We start from the raw sequence: 14,019 nt of genomic DNA on the forward strand, positions 1-14,019 counted from the left end.
ACTGTATGTCAGAGAGGCCCAGCATCATCCGGGTTAGGGTTTGGCCCGGGGGTAGGCCATCATTATAAATAAGAATTTTGTTCTTAACTGACTTGCCTAGTTAAATAAAATACATTTTTAAAAAAATGTCAGGTTGACGTTAAAGTTCATGTCCAAGTAAAGGGGGAATGTCGCGTATTGATGTGACGTGCTGACATATGACGTCACCACAGGAATGTGGGGTTTATTTCAGTGACGGAGTAAAGACATGTTGAAGTTTACCTTCGAGTCTGGTTGAGTTAATGCTGTATAATATCCTAGGTATAGGCTTGAACAAGAGAGGCCGGTAAAACATGCACAATGAGTACGCTGATACGACGCTCACGAACATTTCCTGCCGCCTCTCATAATCCAGACCAAACTCACTCGGAAAGTGGACACATTTTTCCCTCTTGCTCTACGAGACCTCACCATATCCTCAAGTTATTTTAAGCCAAACAGGAAATCAGTTCCAGGTAACCTATTGCTAATGATTATTGTTTGTTTTAATGATGCTTGTAACACGGTCTGTAAACCAACACATTCCAGGATGAAACCGCACTGGTTTCCGCGGCCTGGTTTTGTTGTTCCCCAGCTAGTTAGCTGTTAGCCAGTTAGCAACACATCTCCCGTCAAAACCCGTTTGTGTAGCTAGCTGGCTAACATGCTAACTTTATTTCAAGTTCACGGTTGAAGTGTGACTTTTATTTAATAGTTAGCCAGCTGTCGACTCATCGTGAGTAAAATGACTGTACCAAGGAAATAGCTAACCGGCTGCTCATTTGTTTAGCCACAGATTGAAAGGTTGGTTACAAAATATTTGGTTTAGCTATCTAGGTAGATAGCCAAATTAGCTGGACTAACCGTTGCTAAACTACCCGGCTACAGGTTTATGCAAACAGCTAACGCCTCGATCATACCGACAGTATTATTGCGTTTTGGTACTCCCGAGTGGCGCAGCGATCTAAGGCACTGCATCTCAGTGCTAGAGGCGTCACTACAGACCCTGGTTCGATTCCAGGCTGTATCACAACCGGCCGTGATCGGGAGTCCCATAGGGTGGCGCACAATTGGCCCAGCATCGTTAGGGTTTGGCCAGGGTAGGCCTTCATTGTAAATATAATACTTTGTTCTTAACTGGCTTGCCTCGTTAAAGGTTAAATAAAAGTAATTTCCTATCCAACTGGCCCGGCGTTTGCCTTGCAGCATTGATTTGCAGAGGCAGTGCGTTCTGTTTGGTGATTTATGTTGAATTTATTGAACATATGTGTCAAACTGTATGCATAGACGTCTCGACAGAAATGGTAGCAGAATGTGAATGCTGCACACATATCCAGATGACGCTGTGTACCTTTTTGTGCAATAATTCTGTTGGTGTGATCAAGGCATAACCCTTTTTCCATAATATTTTCAAGCAAATTAATACGGAATGTCGACCTAAGAAGCAAAATTCGGTTTTCCATCATAATGATACAGCTGTGACACAGGCAAGAATAACGAAGTACTTCTGGGTCATAGATGTTTTGGAATCCTTCAGAATAAGAGTCCCGTTATTATGAATAAACTGACAAGATGCATGTCTCTCCACTCTAGTAATGGGAGTGGTTGTCCACAAAGCGGCATGGTGGGCTGTCTAGCTCCCCTAGCTCTCCTATCCTTTCTGTGAATTGGTGGATACATCTCATTATTGTAATCCTTTAAAAAAAAGATTTAATGAGGGTTGTTGACGTCAACCGCCTGTATTCAATGGAGAGATTGTATGCTACCTCCATTTACTACCATCTTGGGACAACTCCAGTATAGTGTCCTACTTATATCAGTACACTCGTAACGACTTAAACATTACAAAACTTCTAATTAGATCAAATAAACCTTGTGTCGCAAATAATCATTTTTTTTGTTGACCGAATTCGACACACTCTCATTGACTTCATACAAAAACCGGTTGCTTAGCCAAACAACTGGGGGGGAAAACACCACCTGCTGGACGGATACAGATTTGCACCCTAGCTGGGCCTCTCTCTTCCACTTCCTCTCTGTGTGAATACTTTGTAAATTAATAATTAGTGCAGAATTATCCATGTATTTTATCCTTGTAATTATTCTTTGTTTGATAACAAGTATTTCTATAAGATATTGTGGAATGTATTTGTTTATTTCAATCCTAAATGGTCAACAACGTTGTTTGTGTGTGTACTCTTATCTTGTGTACATTGTGCTGCAGTAAAAGGTCCATTCTAGTCAGGAACACTTCAAGTCTCCAAGTCCACTGAGTTTACACCCCCAGGAGCATCGCTGCTCATTTTGCGGCCCTTAAAGAGTGGCCAATCAGCTTTAATCCACTTGGTTGTCATAATGGACATAAATACTGCACCGTACATAATCGATTGTGTCTAATAAAACCAGGGTCCAGCCTACTCACTAAAGTCCATAGCATACAAGACAGAATGTACGTGTCCAATATAAAAAATCTACTTGGATTGGCTACTCTTTAAGGGCTGCAAAATGAACAGCGACACTTCTCTGGGTGTAAACACGGTGACAGTGTGAACGGACAGTGACGTTGTGAAGTTGGCAACGATAAGAAGTAGCCGGGAGTAGCAGATAGCGTCGCTAATGCAAATACACCTATTCTGGAAATTCATGAGCTGGCATATATCGCTAGCTCTGACTATGGGAAGCAGATGACTGACTTGTTCCGGCTGAAGATCATTAGTTTGATAACGGATACGAGAGAAGGGTACTAATTGATTGTTTCACAGTGACTCTAAAAGATAATATCATTATTCTCTTCATGGAATAAAGACGTTCCATGAAGAGAACTGAAAGTTATTGAAGACGTGGATGTCGCCTGAGTCGCTGATTTTATTTAGAATTGGGGGAGAGAAAAAACGGGGGAAAAAACAATTTTCTTCTATTGACAATTTTATATCAAATCAGATGTTTTGTCACCGGTGTAGACTTTTACAATGTGATACTTACTTACGAGCCCAAGTTGCTGGATCGAATCCCCGAGCTGATAAGGAAAAACATCTGTCGTTCTGCCCCTGGCAGTTTAACCCACTGTTCTACCGGGCGCCGAAGACGTGGATGTCGATTATGGCAGCCCCCACACCTCTCTGATTCACAGGGGTTAAAAATACAGCCCCACACCTCTCCCCCACACCTCTCTGATTCACAGGGGTTAAATACAGCCCCCCACACCTCTCTGATTCACAGGGGTTAAATACAGCCCCCCACACCTCTCTGATTCACAGGGGTTAAATACAGCCCCCCACACCTCTCTGATTCACAGGGGTTAAATACAGCCCCCCACACCTCTCTGATTCACAGGGGTTAAATACAGCCCCCACACCTCTCTGATTCACAGGGGTTAAATACAGCCCCCCACACCTCTCTGATTCACAGGGGTTAAATACAGCCCCCCACACCTCTCTGATTCACAGGGGTTAAATACAGCCCCCCACACCTCTCTGATTCACAGGGGTTAAATACAGCCCCCCCACACCTCTGATTCACAGGGTTAAATACAGCCCCCCACACCTCTCTGATTCACAGGGTTAAATACAGCCCCCCACACCTCTCTGATTCACAGGGGTTAAATACAGCCCCCCACACCTCTCTGATTCACAGGGGTTAAATACAGCCCCCCACACCTCCCCCACACCTCTGATTCACAGGGGTTACAACCTCTCTGATTACAGGGGTTAAATACAGCCCCCCACACCTCTCTGATTCACAGGGGTTAAATACAGCCCCCCACACCTCTCTGATTCACAGGGGTTAAATACAGCCCCCCACACCTCTCTGATTCACAGGGGTTAAATACAGCCCCCCACACCCCCCAGGGTTAAATACACACCTCTCTGATTCACAGGGGTTAAATACAGCCCCCCACCTCTCTGATTCACAGGGGTTAAATACAGCCCCCCACACCTCTCTGATTCACAGGGGTTAAATACAGCCCCCCACACCTCTCTGATTCACAGGGGTTAAATACAGCCCCCCCACCTCCCTCTGATTTCAGTTGTTAAACTGACAGGTACCCCCTTTCCCCTCTGATTCACAGGGGGTTAAATACAGTTTTGTCACAGGGGTAGACTTTACAGTGAAATGCCCCCACCCTCTCTGATTCACAGGGGTTAAATGAAAGCTGACTGACGAGGTACCCCCACACCCTCTGATTCACAGGGGTTAAATGCTGACAGTACCCCCCCCTTGTTTTGTCACACCAGTGAAATGCTGACTGACGAGGACCCCCCTTTCCCCTTGTTTTGTCACAGGGGTAGACTTTTGAAATGCTGACAGCCCCTTGTTTTGTCACAGGGGTAGACACAGTGAAATGCTGACTCTGACCCCCTTTCCCCTTGTTTTTCACAGGGGTAGACTTTACAGTGAAATGCTACAGTACCCCCCCCCACAGGGGTAGACCAGTGAAATGCTCTGACCCCCTTTCCCCTTGTTTTGTCACAGGGGTTAAATACACCCCCCCCACACACAGTGAAATGCTCTGACCCCCTTTCCCCTTGTTTTTCACAGGGGTAGACTTTACAGTAAATGCTGACAGTACCCCCCCCCCTTGTTTTGTCACACTTTACAGTGAAATCTCTGTAGACTTTACAGTGAAATGCTGACTGACGAGGTACCCCCTTTCCCTTGTTTTGTCACAGGGGTAGACTTTACAGTGAAATGCTGACCCCCCCTTTCCCTTGTTTTGTCACAGGGGTAGACTTTACAGTGAAATGCTGACAGTACCCCCCCCCTTGTTTTGTCACAGGGGTAGACTTTACAGTGAAATGCTCTGTACCCCCTTTCCCCTTGTTTTGTCACAGGGGTAGACTTTTGAAATGCTGACTGACAGCCCCCCCACCCCTCTTTCCCCTTGTTTTGTCACAGGGGTAGACTTTACAGTGAAATGCTGACTGACGAGGTACCCCCTTTCCCCTTGTTTTGTCACAGGGGTAGACTTTACAGTGAAATGCTGACTGACGAGGTACCCCTTTCCCCTTGTTTTGTCACAGGGGTAGACTTTACAGTGAAATGCTGACTGACGAGGTACCCCCTTTCCCCTTGTTTTGTCACAGGGGTAGACTTTACAGTGAAATGCACGAGGTACCCCCTTTCCCTTGTTTTGTCACAGGGGTAGACTGAAATGCTTCACCCCCCTTTCCCCTTGTTTTGTCACAGGGGTAGACTTTACAGTGAAATGCTGACAGTACCCCCTTTCCCCTTGTTTTGTCACAGGGGTAGACCAGTGAAATGCTGACTGACCCCCTTTCCCCTTGTTTTGTCACAGGGGACTTTTGAAAATACAGCCCCCCACACCCCCCCTTTCCCCTTGTTTTGTCACAGGGGGACTTTACAGTGAAATGCTGACAGTACCCCCCTTTCCCCTTGTTTTGTCACACTTTACAGTGAAATGCTGACTGACCCCCTTTCCCTTGTTTTTCACAGGGGTAGGTGAAATGCTGATACAGTACCCCCCTTTCCCCTTGTTTTGTCACAGGGGTAGACTTTACAGTGAAATGCTGACTGACGAGGTACCCCCTTTCCCTTGTTTTGTCACAGGGGTAGACTTTACAGTGAAATGCTTCGAGGTACCCCCTTTCCCTTGTTTTGTCACAGGGGTAGACTTTACAGTGAAATGCTGACAGGTACCCCCTTTCCCCTTGTTTTGTCCCCAGTGAAATGCTGACTGACACCCCCTTTCCCCTTGTTTTGTCACAGGGGTGATTACAGTGAAATGCAGGGTACCCCCTTTCCCCTTGTTTTGTCACAGGGGTAGACTTTACAGTGAAATGCTGACAGCCCCCCCCACACCAGTGAAATCTCTTTGTCACAGGGTAGACTTTACAGTGAAATGCTGACAGTACCCCCTTTCCCCTTGTTTTGTCACAGGGGTAGACTTTACAGTGAAATGCTGACTGACGAGGTACCCCCTTTCCCCTTGTTTTTCACAGACTTTACAGTGAAATGCTGACTGACGAGGTACCCCCTTTCCCCTTGTTTTGTCACAGGGGTAGACTTTACAGTGAAATGACTGACGAGGTACCCCCTTTCCCCTTGTTTTGTCACAGGGGTAGACTTTACAGTGAAATGCTGACTGACGAGGTACCCCCTTTCCCCTTGTTTTGTCACAGGGGTAGACTTTACAGTGAAATGCTGACTGACGAGGTACCCCCTTTCCCCTTGTTTTGTCACAGGGGTAGACCCTTTACCCCCTTTCCCCTTGTTTTGTCACAGGGGTAGACTTTACAGTGAAATGCTGACTGACGAGGTACCCCCTTTCCCTTGTTTTGTCACAGGGGTAGACTTTACAGTGAAATGCTGACTGACGAGGTACCCCCTTTCCCCTTGTTTTGTCCCCAGTGAAATGCTTTACCCCCCTTTCCCCTTGTTTTGTCACAGGGGTAGACTTTACAGTGAAATGCTGACTGACGAGGTAGTGCCCCCCCCTTTCCCCTTGTTTTGTCACAGGGGTAGACTTTACAGTGAAATGCTGACTGACGAGGTACCCCCTTTCCCCTTGTTTTTTGTCAACAATGCAGAGTTAAAAAGTGAAATGCTGACTGACGAGGTACCCCCCCTTTCCCCTTGTTTTGTCACAGGGGTAGACTTTACAGTGAAATGCTGACTGACGAGCCCTTTCTCAACAATGCAGAGTTAAAAAGTAAAATGAGAATAGTAAAACAATCAAATACAAGGCGTAGCGTTACCAAGTCTGTCTGTGTGAGGTGACATGGTGACATGGATAGTCAGATTTAATATAATAGTTTGATTAAAATGTGCTTTGCAAGAAGAGCGGTTTCTCTCATAATAATCCCGTTTCCATGGAAACATCTGAAATCCGGCTACCCGATGGCACTCTGATAAATGCAGAAGATTACAACTCAAAATAAATGTTCTACCACAGCGATCATGTTATTTAAAAAAAAGCACATTTTTAAGCACATTTGATTCTGAGTTCGGACATAGAAATAGTTTTCACAAACAAAATGTTATAAGACAGTTATAATACATTCAGTTGTTCTGACTTCACTTTGCATTTAACAGGGAGGCTCGCTTTGCTGTTGCCAGCACATGTGCAGATCAAATACAATTAGCTGGAATCCCGATTTTTAAATACAATTAGCTGGAATCCCGATTTTTAAATACAATTAGCTGGAATCCCGATTTTTAAATACAATTAGCTGGAATCCCGATTTTTAAATACAATTAGCTGGAATCCCGATTTTTAAATACAATTAGCTGGAATCCCGATTTTTAAATACAATTAGCTGGAATCCCGATTTTTAAATACAATTAGCTGGAATCCCGATTTTATGCTACATGTCCTATAGTCTGAAAGGCTCAGAAAACCTTGTTTTAATCAGCGTTGATGCTTGCTTTGATTTTTGACCGTATACCGATTTTAAGATAAGCAGAGTAAGGTGTTTACATGACTATTGGATAATCAGATTAATAGTGAGGTAGTTGAGGTAATATATGCATGTATTTTGGGGTACAAGTGACTAGGCAATCGGCATAGATAATAAAGTGGAACAGCAGTATACAGAACCAGTGAAAAGTTCACACAGACCTACTCCTTCAAAGGTTTACACAGACCTACTCCTTCAAAGGTTTACACAGACCTACTCCTTCAAAGGTTTACACAGACCTACTCCTTCAAAGGTTTACACAGACCTACTCCTTCAAAGGTTTACACAGACCTACTCCTTCAAAGGTTTACACAGACCTACTCCTTCAAAGGTTTACACAGACCTACTCCTTCAAAGGTTTACACAGACCTTACACAGACCTTCAAAGGTTTTTTCTTTACTCCTTTTTTTACTATTTTTATTTTTACTATTTTTAGTTGAAGACAAACTATAAACTGGCACATGGAATCATGTAGTAACTCAAAAAGTGTTAAACGAATGCTTTTCCAATGGTCTTCAAGGAGTTCCCCATATGCTGAGCACTTGTTGGCTGCTTTTCCTTCACTCTGCAGTCCAGCTCATCCCAAACCATCTCAGTTGGGTTGAGTGGTTGTGGAAGCCAGGTCATCTGATGCAGCATTCCATCACTCTCCTTCTTGGTCAAATAGCTCTTACACAGCCTGGAGGTGTGTTGGGTCATTGTCCTGTTGAAAAACAGATGATAGTGGGACTAAGCTCAAACCAGATGGGATGGCATGTCGCTGCAGAATGCTGTGGTAGCAATGCTGGTTAAATGTGCGTTGAATTCAAAATAAATCACAGACAGTGTCACCAGCAAAGCACCATCACACCACCACCTCCATGCGTCACAGTGAGAACCACACATGCGGAGATCATCCGTTCACCTACTCTGCGTGTCAAAGACACGGTGGTTGGAACCAAGAATTTGGACTCATCAGAACAAAGGACAGATTTCCACCGGTCTAATGTCCATTGCTCATGTTTCTTGGCCCAAGCAAGTCTCTTCTTATTGGTGTCTTTTAGTAGTGGTTTCTTTGCAACAATTCGACCATGAAGGCCTGATTCCACGCAGTCTCCTCTGAACAGTTGATGTTGAGTTGTGTCTGTTACTTGAACTCGGTGAAGCATTTATTTGGGCTGCAATCTGCGGTGCAGTTAACTCTAATGAACTTGTCCTCTGCAACAGGGGAAACTCTGGGTCTTCCGTTCCTGTGGTGTTCCTCATGAGAGCCAGTTTCATCATTGCGCCTGATGGTTTTTGTGCACTTGAAGAAACGTTCAAAGTTCTTGAAATGGTCCGTATTGACTGACCTTCAGGACTGTCGTTTCTCTTTGCTTATTTGAGCTGTTCTTGCCATAATATCGACTTGGTCTTTTACCAAACAGGGCTATCGTCTGTATACCACCCCTACCTTGTCACAACTCTACTGATTGGCTCAAACGCATGAAGAAGGAAATAAATTCCACAAATTAACTTTTAACAATGCACACATGTTAATTGAAATGCATTCCAGGTGACTACCTCATGAAGCTGGTTGAGAGAATGCCAAGAGTATACAAAGCTGTCATCAAGGCAAAGGGTGGCTACTTTGAAGAATCTCAAATATAAAATACATTTTGATTTGTTTGACACTTTCTTTGGTTACTACATGTTTCCATATGAGTTATTTCATAGTTTTGATGTCTTCACTATTATTATACAATGTAGAATAAAGAAAGAAAAACCCCTTGAATGAGTAGGTGTGTCCAAACTTTTGACTGGTACTGTATGTACAGTGTGAAAGTGTGTGTTTTACAGTGCCTTGCGAAAGTATTCGGCCCCCTTGAACTTTGCGACCTTTTGCCACATTTCAGGCTTCAAACATAAAGATATAAAACTGTATTTTTTTGTGAAGAATCAACAAGTGGGACAATCATGAAGTGGAACGACATTTATTGGATATTTCAAACTTGTTTAACAAATCAAAATCTGAAAAATTGGGCGTGCAAAATTATTCAGCCCCTTTACTTTCAGTGCAGCAAACTCTCTCCAGAAGTTCAGTGAGGATCTCTGAATGATCCAATGTTGACCTAAATGACTAATGATGATAAATACAATCCACCTGTGTGTAATCAAGTCTCCGTATAAATGCACCTGCACTGTGATAGTCTCAGAGGTCCGTTAAAAGCGCAGAGAGCATCATGAAGAACAAGGAACACACCAGGCAGGTCTGAGATACTGTTGTGAAGAAGTTTAAAGCTGGATTTGGATACAAAAAGATTTCCCAAGCTTTAAACATCCGAAGGAGCACTGTGCAAGCGATAATATCGATAATACGACGCTAGGCCAATTGTGCATCGCTCCACAGACCTCCTGGTCGCGGCCGGCTACGACAGAGCCTGGGCGCGAACCCAGAGTCTCTGGTGGCACAGCTGGCGCTGCAGTACAGCGCCCTTAACCACTGCGCCACCCGGGAGGCCCACTTAGATACATTTTTGTTGTCTTTTCTGCAGCTATACCACGATCTAGGTTTGTGAAAATCACCCTGAACTCTTTTGGTCGCCTCTTTTTTTTTTTAGATCTACCCAACCTACCATGTCTGAACCAGGTTCTGGTTGTGGTGTTCATGCCCAGAGAAGCTCACAGCAGGGTCCAGAGTTGCTGTCAGTGAACCTGGGGTACTGCAGTCAAACAGTGGAACTCAATGTGATTGTAAAGGAGGAGGGCGAGGAGAGAGAAATCAATGAGCGGGAGGAGGACAGGGCCTCTGTTGACTCAGGTAAATTCAGGCTAACATCCTCTCTGGTTCAGAGGTAAACAACCCAAAATAAGCATTGATTTTCTGGTTCATTAAGAAATGTAAACATATGCTTTTGGTTGTTGAATAAAATGTTAATTCAGAATATTTAAGGAAGTTAGCAGGCTAACTCATTGATTCTGCTTTGTAGTATACCCCTCAGGCTTCTGTATGTGTAAAAAAATGTCTACCGACCATTGCGCAATGCACTGTAATTTGACAATGGCGGCATTATTTATGTGCAATGCAACAAGCCCCTTGCAAAAGTATTTCTTTCAATACACTGTTAATCCTAATTAATATTGAATCCTGCATTATGATAAAATACTTTGTTCCTCTGTCTGTTTCTTACCCTATATCTGTTCATTTTCTTACAGGAGAGATCCCCAACCCAGACTCGGTCAACGAGCCCAGTTCCACAGCATCAAGACTGCCTGGTTGTGGGAGTTACCCCTGTCCTCAATGTGAGAAGTGTTTCAGTCGAGCAGGAGACCTGAAGACTCATCAGAGATCGCACAGTGGAGAGAAGCCTACCTGTATTTTCAATGTGATTGTCAAAGAGGAGGACGGTGACTGTACTCTCAATGTGATTGTCAAAGAGGAGGAGGATGAGAAGGAAAAGAGAGGAGTTGAGGAAGAGAAGGAAACTAGTGGTATAGTTGACCCAGATACATCAAGACTTCGTGGTCGTTACCCCTGTCCTCAATGTGGAAAGAGTTTCAGTTCCTCAGGTAATCTAAAGAATCATCAAAGAGTTCACAATGGAGAGAAACCTTACCACTGCTCCCAATGTGAAAAAGGTTTCAGTCGAGCAGGAGACCTGAAGACTCATCAGAGATCGCACAGTGGAGAGAAGCCTCACCACTGCTCTCTTTGTGGGAAGTATTTCAGTCGAGCAGGAGACCTGAAGACTCATCAGAGATCGCACAGTGGAGAGAAGTCTGCCAGTACTTTCAATGTGATTGTCAAAGAGGAGGAGGATGAAAAGGAAATTGATGAGACGGTAAAGAGAGAAGTTAAGGAAGAGCAGGAACCTAGTGGTCTAGTTGACCCAGATACATCAAGACTATCTGGTCGTGGTCGATTCCCCTGTCATCAGTGTGGGAAGAGTTTCCGTTCCTCAGGTAAACTAAAGAATCATCAAAGAGTACACACTCGAGAGAAACCATTTCACTGTGCCACATGTGGGAAGAGTTTCCGTGAAAAATTCAACCTCACGAGACATGAGAAGGTACATAGTGGGGAGAAGCCATATCACTGCACCCAGTGTGGGAAAAGCTTCAATCGTTCTGGAAGTCTTAAGGAACATCAAAGAGTACATACAGGGGAGAAGCCTTACCACTGCTCTCTTTGTCAGAAGAGTTTTAGTCAGCCAGGAAACCTTAAGAAACATCAGAGAATACATACAGGGGAGAAGCCTTACCGTTGCTCTCTGTGTGGAAATAGTTTTTGTTTTGCTGGAAACCTGAAGAATCATCAGAGATCACACTGTGGAGAGAAGCCTTACCGCTGCTCTCAGTGTGGGGAGGGATTCCCTCAACTAAAAAGTCTTAAAAGTCATCAGAAAATACATATTGGAGAGACGTCTCCCTCTACTTTCAATGTGATTGTCAAAGAGGAGGATGGTGACTGTACTTTCAATGTGATTGTCAAAGAAGAGGAGGATGGGAAGAAAATTAGAGAAGTTGAAGAGGACAACAACAACAGTGGTGTAGTTGACCCAGATACATCAAGATTGCCTGATCGGGGTCGTTACCCCTGTCCTCAATGTGGAAAGATTTTCAGTTCCTCAAGTAATCTTAAGAATCATCAAAGAGTACACACTGGAGAGAAACCTTTCCTCTGCTCCCAATGTGGGAGGAGTTTCAGTGAGAAAGTAAACCTTAAGAGACACGAAAGAGTACATAGTGGAGAGAAGCCTTACCACTGCACCACATGTGGGAAGAGCTTCAATCATTCAGGAAGTCTTAGAGATCATCAGAGAATTCATACAGGGGAGAAACCTTACCACTGCTCACTTTGCGGAAATAATTTTCGCTTTGCAGGAGACCTAAAGAATCATCAGAGATCACACAGTGGAGAGAAGCCTTACCAATGTGCTCGGTGTGGAGAGGGATTCACTCAGCTAAGAAGTCTAAGAAGTCATGAGAGAATATCCATTGGAGGGAAGCCTGCCTGTGCTTTCAATGTGATTGTCCAAGAAGAGAGAGAAGTTGAGGGAGAGGAGAGTGATGTGAAATAAAGGTGAAGTGAGGATATATAAGCTAACTATAGGTATTGATATTCACACCTATCCTTGCAATGGTGTCATGGACTGCACCATTTAGGGCTATCTTCTTTTACTTCTGAGTGAATTGGAAGTTCACAAATGAACTCAACTTGAATACCACCACCGCCTAATGTGCTAGAGTGTATAAATCTGACCTTTATTTTGACAGGGAGTCATTACTGAGACCGAGGTCTCTTTTCCAGATGAGGCCTGTATAGCACCACAATACACATTAATACACAATAAACACATGCAACTACCCATTCATAAACAGAATATACACAGTGTTATACACAACATGACACAAAGTAAAACACAATCATAAAAAAAACAGACATTCTTTCGCAACAAGGTCCCATAACAACTGTCTGAAATGCCCTAGAGGCACCAATTCCTCCAATTTTAAAATGCATTGTAGATTATTCGACACACGCACGGCACAAGGAAACCAAATGCTGATCTACCGAACTCTGTAGACACCAATGGAGTCTCTAGAGTTAACCAACCCCATGAACGGGGTTTGAGTTTTAAAAAAGGGTTTTCCTGCACAACTGTAAAATCAGACTGTAGCCTTTGTCACAGCCAGGTCAGCAGTCGGGGTAATTCCGTAACGTAATAGTGTCATCCGTATTTAGATGAGATCGAGACAAGATCGTTAACAACTATAGTGGTTGCTGTAATAGTGCTATTCCCAGGCCTAAAGCCTGATTGGTTTACGTTAACAATACATGTCTCATTGTAAACCAGGCTGTAATAGTGCTATTCCCAGGCCTAAAGCCTGATTGGTTTACGTTAACAATACATGTCTCATTGTAAACCAGGCTGTAATAGTGCTATTCCCAGGCCTAAAGCCTGATTGGTTTACGTTAACAATACATGTCTCATTGTAAACCAGGCTGTAATAGTGCTATTCCCAGGCCTAAAGCCTGATTGGTTTACGTTAACAATACATGTCTCATTGTAAACCAGGCTGTAATAGTGCTATTCCCAGGCCTAAAGCCTGATTGGTTTACGTTAACAATACATGTCTCATTGTAAACCAGGCTGTAATAGTGCTATTCCCAGGCCTAAAGCCTGATTGGTTTATGTTAACAATACATGTCTCATTGTAAACCAGGCTGTAATAGTGCTATTCCCAGGCCTAAAGCCTGATTGGTTTACGTTAACAATACATGTCTCATTGTAAACCAGGCTGTAATAGTGCTATTCCCAGGCCTAAAGCCTGATTGGTTTACGTTAACAATACATGTCTCATTGTAAACCAGGCTGTAATAGTGCTATTCCCAGGCCTAAAGCCTGATTGGTTTACGTTAACAATACATGTCTCATTGTAAACCAGGCTGTAATAGTGCTATTCCCAGGCCTAAAGCCTGATTGGTTTACGTTAACAATACATGTCTCATTGTAAACCAGGCTGTAATAGTGCTATTCCCAGGCCTAAAGCCTGATTGGTTTACGTTAACAATACATGTCTCATTGTAAACCAGGCTGTAATAGTGCTATTCCCAGGCCTAAA

At 43.8% G+C, this 14,019-nt stretch overlaps 1 protein-coding gene across 1 annotated transcript; it reads left to right on the top strand.

Moving 5' to 3' along the window:
- The first annotated feature begins 209 nt into the window (after positions 1-209).
- Positions 210-13,293, top strand: LOC121838633 (zinc finger protein 2-like). Its single transcript, XM_042317681.1, has 3 exons — positions 210-494; positions 10,017-10,216; positions 10,612-13,293. The coding sequence occupies exons 2-3, from the start codon at positions 10,033-10,035 to the stop codon at positions 12,474-12,476; spliced, it is 2,049 nt and encodes a 682-aa protein (XP_042173615.1). The 5' UTR covers positions 210-494; positions 10,017-10,032; the 3' UTR covers positions 12,477-13,293.
- Positions 13,294-14,019: the final 726 nt, after the last annotated feature.

Source organism: Oncorhynchus tshawytscha, unplaced genomic scaffold, assembly GCF_018296145.1.
Source record: "Oncorhynchus tshawytscha isolate Ot180627B unplaced genomic scaffold, Otsh_v2.0 Un_contig_3872_pilon_pilon, whole genome shotgun sequence".
NCBI classification, from domain to species: domain Eukaryota; kingdom Metazoa; phylum Chordata; class Actinopteri; order Salmoniformes; family Salmonidae; genus Oncorhynchus; species Oncorhynchus tshawytscha.

Coding starts and splice junctions, on each gene's coding strand:
- LOC121838633 (XM_042317681.1), top strand. CDS start 10,033: ATGTCTGAACCAGGTTCTGGTTGTGGTGTTCATGCCCAGAGAAGCTCA. Junction 10,217..10,611: donor CAGGGCCTCTGTTGACTCAG/GTAAATTCAGGC, acceptor ATTTTCTTACAG/GAGAGATCCCCAACCCAGAC.